General features: G+C 40.5%; 1 protein-coding gene across 2 annotated transcripts; it reads right to left on the minus strand.

The window, feature by feature from the left end:
- Positions 1-19: 19 nt before the first annotated feature.
- Positions 20-8964, minus strand: LOC147177071 (mitochondrial inner membrane m-AAA protease component AFG3L1-like). 2 transcript variants are annotated; one of them, XM_086072299.1, is made up of 17 exons: positions 8768-8964; positions 8176-8263; positions 8021-8080; positions 7816-7931; positions 7568-7717; positions 7401-7475; positions 7138-7262; positions 6786-7059; positions 6571-6708; positions 5537-5690; positions 5356-5463; positions 4746-4871; positions 4534-4644; positions 2774-2889; positions 2013-2213; positions 1495-1689; positions 20-1396 (listed from the first exon to the last, which is right to left on the minus strand). In XM_086072299.1, the coding sequence occupies exons 1-17, from the start codon at positions 8885-8887 to the stop codon at positions 1133-1135; spliced, it is 2421 nt and encodes an 806-aa protein (XP_085928425.1). In that variant the 5' UTR covers positions 8888-8964; the 3' UTR covers positions 20-1132. The 2 variants fall into 2 exon arrangements, with proteins under 2 accessions (XP_085928425.1, XP_085928424.1); XM_086072298.1 differs by having other exon boundaries at positions 8176-8266.
- Positions 8965-9118: the final 154 nt, after the last annotated feature.

The following is a 9118-nucleotide window of genomic DNA, read 5'->3' on the forward strand; positions in this document are numbered from 1 at the left end:
TTCTAAAACGGTGGGCTAATGGATCTAAAATATGTATTTAATTTATTTTTGTGTCCACGTGGCTTCACATGTTCATCATTCCATTTGCCTTCATTACATCCTATTGCATACATATGAACATAAATCCTAATATTCTTCACAGACATGTAAGGAATAATCTTCAAACCAAAACCATATTAAAGTCATAAAAAAGCAATAAACCCTAAAGAGCTTTTAATCAAGCTGAAAATGCACTTTAGCCGTAAACCAGGTCAAACATGTTATAGCTCCTGAAATCCATGAGCTGCGATGCTGTTCAGTCTGGGTACAAATTCAATTTAGAACAACAGGAATCCTCTTTAAGAACAACATTAGCATAACCAGATTATATTTTATAAGGCTATGCTTTAGAAATGCACTTTTCCTTATAGGTGGACATGTGAGTGTGAGGTAGTGTGATTTTACAGTACATGTGATTTAATGTGTCACAAAACACTAAGGGCCCGATTTACTACTGTAACGGTACATCTGATCACCACCAGTGAAATACAACTCAACATTGATTTTATGCATTTGTTGGATACCCCAAAATGATCTATGTGATCAATGTATTTTCGTTTACCTCTTTCGCTAACACTTCAAAACCATTTTGCGCTTGCGTTCCCAAAATAGCCTTTTTTTGTTGGCGCAAACACGCTCTAATCACTATTTGGGATTTTTTTAGTAAATCAGGCCCTAAATGTAGAAATGTGATGCTACAAGTCGCTTATTAATTTTTTTAAAAGAAAGAAAAAAAGAAAAGAAATATCTGAATCAGTGCAACAACCCTGCTCAATCAAAGGTCATCTTTAAAACTGTTTAAAACTCTTTAAAACTGTGTGTGTGTGGGGGGGGGGGGTGGTTGTGTGTGTGTGTGGGGGGGGGTGTGTGTGTGCTTTAAGGCAACGTGAATTTACGACTATTATAAAAGGATGCCATAAAATGGCACGAGAACATGACCTAATATAGTTGATACAGTGCACTTGGTAAAAAATAATAATTAATAATAATAATAATAATTAATGGCCTTCTTGAAATTCCATCTTGGATTTCAGTGACTCCAATAAAACAATTGCACATAAACATGATCACCGTTCATCCTCGCCATGACAGTTCACCTGAAACCAGACGGCTGTCTTCCTCGACGCTGCATCAAATAGACAGCGGATTTGTCTTGCTCCTTCTGCGAGTGTCTTTTGTGGCATATGTCCCTGTTCCAGTTCTTCAGGCCCTCGGGTAGCGAGGTGTCCTCCTCCAGGTCCCCGAGCTCTTCCACAAACTCCTCATAAGTGGATTTCTCTCCAAAAAGTCGCGGCCCCAGCAGTTCCACCATGTCGGACTTCTCTAGAATCTCTCTCTCTAGGAGACGTTTTGCCACCTTTGACACATGAGTCAAAAGATTCACGCGATAATTATTTGGAGGACTACTTTTTGTCTACCCAACTCTGCTCCTCAATAGTTAAAAATAATTCTCACCTTGTCCACCATTGCTTTTTTCTCCTTGACGAGCCGGTGCGTACGTTGGAAGGCGGAGTCAATGAGGAGGCGGACTTCCTGGTCGATGAGTTGGGCTGTGGGCTCACTGAAGGGCTTCTCGGCCACCATGAGACCCTGCTGCGGGAGCTCAAAAGACACCTGACCCACCGCTTGGCTCATTCCAAATTGCACCACCTGAAGAATGAGCACAAGGTGCTCAATTAATTGAGGAAGTCGTGAATCGTGTGCGGAAAGATTTTTGTGGTTTACGTGTGTACCAGGCGTAATTATAGGAAGCAAACAAGTGAGTACAATATTAATGTATTTTGGGGGGGTTTTAAGTGTGTTTTTCCACCAATTTAATCACACATTCTGAAATAAACAGAATTTTCAAACAGAACTTGAAGCCATGAATTCTGATCTCATGTCAAGAATGTATCTAGTGATGCAACCCCCCCCCCCCAAAAAACCTAACCTATTAATTGTAAAACAGCAGCACTGTAAACTCATCTCATCACCTGTGCGTAAGCCGACTGCGTGACCTTCCGAAGGTCATCGTGCGCCCCCGTGGTGATCCGGCGAAAGAAAACCTGCTCGGCCACTCGACCGCCGAGCATCATGCACATTCTGTCAAACAGCTGCTCCTGTGTGAAGAGATGCTGCTCTTTGGGCAGATACTGAGCGTAGCCCAGCCCCTTTCCTCTTGGAACAATCGATACCTGAGAGAAGACAATACTCAATTGAATGATTACGTTCTATTTTAAATATTACAATGCTCCGAAAGACGTATTTACATGTTTTTTTAATGTTATTTTTTTTTATACTAGAGCATAGAGAAGGCTTTGACGCAGCCTCTGAACTGAAGAGAATGCTTGGAGCAATGGTAATTATTACAAAAACGACCAGCAGGTGGCAGCAGAGCAAAAACGATCAACCAGGGCCAAAAAACAAGCTCTTTCCCCCCACTGTTTTAAACAGATTTGTGAATCATGGTGAAACTTAGCTTTATTCGAATGTTAGTTGCTGCAAAACGGAAACAGATAGAAATATGTTTTTTCCCCTGATAAAAGAAGAGACTCGAATCTTTCTTTTGGTAGGTTCCATGTTTTTATAACAAGAACACAATATTCTGTGGGCTTTGCAAAATCAGTCAAAATCCAGTAAAACAGCCGGGAACGAAGGGGGGTTGCTTCAGTGAAAATGGCTGGGAGTGAATGAGTTAACTGACAGTGATTAAATATTCACAAGTTACAAAACAGAGAGACAGCAGGTGGGTTACCTTCAATAGCGGGTCAGCGTGTTCTAGAAACCAGCCAGTGACAGCATGGCCGGCCTCATGATACGCCACGGTGGTCCGCTCTAGAAGCTGCAGTACCTGAGACTTTTTCTCCAGACCTGACAGACACAAATGTGCTTTGATTAGCGCCAACCTCCTCCACAGATGATTATTTAGCGATGTTTTTGTTTCTTCGGCTCAATTTTGAGCCGCTTCAGTGATCATGTCAGATGACAGGAGAGTACATTTTCAATTCGGCTGGGTGTTTAGATATGCTACTATGTGGAGGTAATTAACAGATTCTCAAGTTGTTGTTTTTTTATAGTTCTGCATAACAAAGTGTAAAAATGTGTACTTTAATTAGAAATGCGCAGTTCAACAATGTGCCTTTCTTACCACGTAAAAAATACAGTACACGATTATTGTAATTTCTTTCCACTAAAACTTAGCTCCTGTCTGAATGTAAATTGTCTCAATGATGATGATGATGGTGTCCCAAAGGAAAAATTAACAAATATAAATTTAAAAAAACAATATAAGGCTTGCCATTGTCAAGATGTTTCCCTTCAACGTGCTTCCATGACATAAGTGTACTTTGTTCTGATTAGATGGGGCTCAAGTGCCATCTTGTGGCTTCTTTGGGCATTTTAGAAAGAACATTTGAGATTTGCAGCAAACAGCATTGAAAATGCTATTTGTGAATAGCGTACTGCGAACATGGAGGCGATTACGGTGCAGTGGTGCCTTGAGATACCAGTGACTTCATTTGCGATAAGTTGTTTTTTTTGTTGAGATTTTTGAGACAAGTTCCACTGCAAATATTTGCTTTGAATTGTGAGTTAAAATTTGAGATACAACCACAATATGATGGCAGTGTACGCACTTAATAAGTAAGTTTTGGCATGAAGTGAACAATTATTTTAAAAAGACCCTTCGAGCTGTTTATTGCCACACCCAGTGGACGTTTACTGTCAAACTAAACATAAAAAAAACAGAAAATATCACATTTTGTATTTAAATAACCACACAACTATGCCTTAAAGTGTGCTATCAGAGGCTAACGAATAGCATCAGAGTCACAATGTATGAACCCTTTTAAGCAATGTGATGGATTTAACACAAAAGCAGAGCAACACGTGTAGATTGATAATACGCCAATACCAACGTGCATCTATTCTTTATCCTCTGCAAAGAATGACTAATATGACTTCAGTTTACTAAGGAGCCGAGTCCAGCTCCATGTGCAGTCTATGCAAATGTCTCAACACTGTGTTCTAAATCACTATGCAAATTATGTTTTATCTGATTTATTTTTATACAGTCTGTGTGAATGGCATAATTTTCAAAATTGTCAAATTTTCATCAACTGTTAGAGAAAAATTAGGCTGAGTTCCATTTGCATAGCAATAATCAGAGAAAAACATCATTTGCATAATAATTTGGAACGTGAATCAATGTACTCCCTCTAGGTGGTCAAGGCGCATACACCAGATGGAGTAGCACAATGTCTACTGAATTGAAGCAAAAAGAAGAAGAAGAAGCAAACACTGCTTATTTTCTCTATATTCTATTTAATTATGTTATTACTGCATGTCTTTATAAAATACACTATTTTAGAATGCTATTTTTCATATTAATTTTTTTTTTTGATTTTCTGAGGAGGCTGGACTCGATTAATGGGATTTCGATTCATTTCAAAGGGGAAAGATTATTTGAGATACGACTGTTTGAGAACTCATGGACAAACGTGCTTGAGATCTCACCTCCAATGACCCTCTCGACCGCCTGCTCAAAGTGCTTAGTGCTGATGTGCCGGTTCAGATGGCGTGCTGCTATCAAAGCAGCCTCATTACAAACATTGGCGATGTCAGCCCCTAAGACACAAAGAATTGTTCCACTGATGCCAATAGGAAACATTTCATTCCTTTTTATAGAAAGAGTGAGGGAGTGCCTACACATGAGACTGATAACTTACCAGTAAAACCTGGAGTGAGTGCCGCTAACTTTCTGGCTAAAGCCTCAACTGGTATACATGGATCCAACTTTAAAGGTCTCAGATGCACCTTAAAGATGGAAGCTCTGCCTTTTATATCTGGCGGACCTGGAGAGAAAATATAACAGTGAAAAACAGCAACAAAGCATTTCCGAGAAGCACAAACGACTGCAGTAGACCACGGCAATCATGTGACACTGGGGAACTATACATAAAACAAAACAAAAAACGTCAAGAACTCAAAGACTATTCTTACTTAAGCAATATTGCCAGTTACATTTCATTTCCATGGGTCAAATTTTCTCCCATTTGACCTTCCTGTCTTTGTCAGAGTGGCGGCCTGCTCACTTCAGTGTAAATGTATATCATAAATTAGAACTTACGATGGGCATGGAAAGATCAAGAACATGCTAAGTGTCAGGATGAAAGAACACAGGTGGTTGCAGATGATGACGTTAAGAGTGAACAGATGTTAAAAAGGAAGCAGGCTAATCTAATAGCCTTTATTACATTTAATCTGCTGAAAAGCTAATTGACAGAGCTCTAATGTCAGGCTAGTAATTATAAAGATAGAAAGCAGTATATAGTGTACCAATGTATATATGTCGATCAAAGCGTCCAGGCCTCATCAGAGCTGGATCCAGGATATCAGCTCGATTGGTCCCGGCTAAAACAATCACATTGGTGCTGCTCTTGAACCCTGAAATGAAATTAATTTATCACAAAGGTCGCGAGAGATTCCCAGATATTAAGAATAGCAACGATCTGGTTACCATCCATTTCAACTAGTAATTGGTTAAGTGTGTTTTCTTGTTCACTGTGGTCCCCAAAGTTTCCTCTGCCCCGCTTTCGACCCACTGCATCGATCTCATCGATGAAGAGAATGCAAGGGGCATTTTTTCGTGCCATGGCAAACATGTCGCGGATCTAACATGGGATGAAACAAAGAGACGTTCTGTTTATTTGAGGGGTTTTGGCCTCATCACAACAACAACAACAACCCAATTTAATTACGCATGACGTATATAGCAGAAAATAGAATGTTTGTATCCCTTTTAGCAAACCACAAGACACCACAGCTGTGTAAATTCGGTTGTGATGTTTACTGTGGTGGAGTACAGAATACACCACTCCCCAACCAATGTGATTTATTGAAGCATGGCATCTAACATGGCGAGGTCACTGTTTCGGGATAATTGTTCCTCCAAGGACTTCATACAGAAAAATTGAAGGATGAAGGGGCCACTTTTTTACGTTTTTTTTACTTAAATTTATGATTCCAGAGTTACTTTTGAAAACTTGTTACATCATAGCTTTCCTTAAAAAGTAATAACGAGGCAAATAATTTATGATTTTCAGGATTTAGGAGTGGCCCACAGCCCCGTATCCCACAAGAATCGATAAATAGAATAGATGGGCCATAGGACCGATGCATATTATTAATAGTCAAGGAGGCCGATAACCAGCATTTGGAGCCGATATTCACAATATTGGCATCAAAAAAAAATTCTAAGTTAAATAGTTCCCTGAAGTTAACACAGTTTTAAAATGATCTATTATCGGCTGTCAGATTTTTTAAAAAGGCCGATGTCGATGTTCGTCAAAATGCTAAATATCGGCGCCGATAATCAGCCCGGCCGACAACAGGTCTATGTTACTTTCAGGAAATACTGTACTGCATACCACTAAAGAATGGACGTTGGGCCGCTAATGGCCCGCGGGGGAGACACCAATGTCCAACTTTGTAATTGTGAATAAGGCCCAGTGTGCTTAAATGAAAGCGTGTAGACATAAAAATGTGACAGACCCTTGCAGCGCCTACGCCAACAAACATTTCCTGGAATTCCGAGCCACTGACGGTGATGAAAGGAACATGAGCTTCTCCCGCGGTGGCCTTAGCTAGCAAGGTCTTCCCTGTTCCAGGCGGACCCGACAATATTGCACCCTATACCAAGACAAAAGGATATTAACATGCCAGATTTTTTAGAAGACAACCCCAAATTTAAAATTCCAATAGCCAACTTTAGGAATCTTGGCTCCAAGCTCCTGGTACTGCCGGGGGTTCTTCAGGAAGTTGACAAACTCCAAAATCTCCAGTTTGGCTTCCTCACAGCCTGCGATATCCTTGAAGCGAACACCAATGTCATCTTTGATGATCTTGGCTTTGGATTGACCCATACTGAAGAGGTTTGTTCGTCCCCTACCACCACGGGGTCCCACCATCGGCCTTGGCCCAGTCCCCAGCAGCAAAAAGCCGACCAGAAGTAAGGTTGGGAGAACGCTATACAAGAAAGTCCTATGAATGGGTAGACAACAGGCTGATGTAACCATGCCCAAGAGGAGATTCCAGCAATAATGGGATTCTAATTCTCACCCGTCACTCTCACTGGTGTAAATCACAGGTATTTTGCATGTGGAGTCCAAACCCAGTTCTTGTTGAGCTGCTTCCAAATTATGCTCAAATGAGTCCACACTGCCAATGTTGAACCACAAATAAGTCTGAAATAAAAACAAATGCAAACTATTATAAGAGCAGAAAAATGATACGAGTACTTAACATGTATTTTTTGTCAGTCTTAGTTTAAACTTTTCTTCAGGACTACGCATTGCCTAGTTTCTATTATTCTTACTACTAACCACATCTGATGTGTTAACCCCCTGTGCAGGCATTACTTTGACATATTGTTTATTGACAACTTCCAGGTGATCAACCTGTAAAAACAGCCGAAGAAGAGTGGAGTTAGTTCTTGCATTTGGACGATTTAACAAAAGGAGGAATTATTTCAACAATCTTCATCTCTTACTAAGCCTCTCTTCAAGTAATGATGCACAAAGTCCTTCCAGCAGATCTGGATGCTGGTCTCCCGGAAGTAAAAGTAGAACAACGCCGAAGCCATGCCAGCTGCACCAATTGCAAGGTTCCGTAGAGTTTTTTCATTTAGTGGAAAATGTTCCTGTTCGATGAAGATATGAAAACATATTGGACACAGAGGACTTGACTGTTGTATTTTAAGTGATTTACATATTGGAAGTTAAAATTCTTCATCTGCACCTGAAAACGAGCCCACCAATCTGATTCTTGGTCTTTTTTCCCACCTCTTTGTCCTTCTTCGCACTTCATCTCCACTTGCTGCTTCCTAAAAGATTCTTGCCTCTTGCTTTTTGCATCTACGGCACAAAATAACAGAAAACAGGTCACACACAGAGGAAGAACAGAAACAACAAAGTGTCCCTATTTTGCTTCAAGCCTTCCTCACCTTCAGCTGATTTGTTGGCGCCAGCGGCCCCTTCACTTTTTGGGAAGAACTTTTCAAACCCTAAATTAATTACACGCGGAATACAAAATCAGTAAAAAAAAAAAAAAAGCCTCATCTGAGCCCAAAACCAGCCATTCCATGTACTGTAAAAACACCTTTAGGTGGTTTGCTTGAGTTGAGTAAGCGGACAAACGGGAATCTGTTTTGGTGAAGTCCAGCACATTTTCTTTGGATCAGTGAGGTCTTCTGTAATAAAGATGGTGGGCATGTTAACTAGTGGAACTCAAAATATACGGCAGACCGAATGTTGAATTTCCCATTGAGGGATTATAATGAGTAAAATAAAGAAATGAACTAGATTCATTCAGTTTTAGTTTTTTCTCTTTCAACCTCGTTTATTATTACTACTATTATTATCATTATCCTCTAAACTTGTAAAGGTGTATTTTCTTAATCAGGGAACTGTAGTTTTTACAGCCAGAATAATAGGGGTTATGTGTCAATGTTTTGAGTCCACAACAGGTAGCCACGCCCCCTTCACTGTAACATTGTAAAACTTTGTGGGGGAGAAAAAACAAGCATTTTTATGCACACATAACTAACTTTTGAATGAGACATGTACCTTTTCAGAACCAAGCTTGCAACTAACCAATGTCAAATGAGCGAGCGAAGTCAGCGAGCATCTCTTAATGTAAGTAAACAAAGGAAGTTCCCACACAGAGAGTGTAAATAAACAATTGACCATACCAGCGAGAGAGCTCCACCATCACAAAAAGTTGCTGAAATGGATGTGAAGTCTCGACCCCACGCTCGAACCGACCGTACACGGTTCCGAAAGCGGCCGACACTGACAGCAAGAAGCCCCATGGTGTCAACACCTTAAGTCTGGGCTTCAATGTGCACGGTCACAACAGCACGTACGCGCGGCGTACTAGTCACGGACACACGAACACGTCCACGAAATCACGCGAGAGTTGGTTACACAACCGAATGGTGTGATTTGAGATTGGGTTCTTCCCCTTGGGCAATACAAACATGTCACTCTCAAAACAGTTAACACAATCCAACGTATATGTTGAACGAAAATTCACCAGACAC

Source organism: Leptonotus elevatus, chromosome 3 (genome assembly GCF_054856555.1).
Source record: "Leptonotus elevatus isolate MCC_2025b chromosome 3, RoL_Lele_1.0, whole genome shotgun sequence".
NCBI lineage: Eukaryota > Metazoa > Chordata > Actinopteri > Syngnathiformes > Syngnathidae > Leptonotus > Leptonotus elevatus.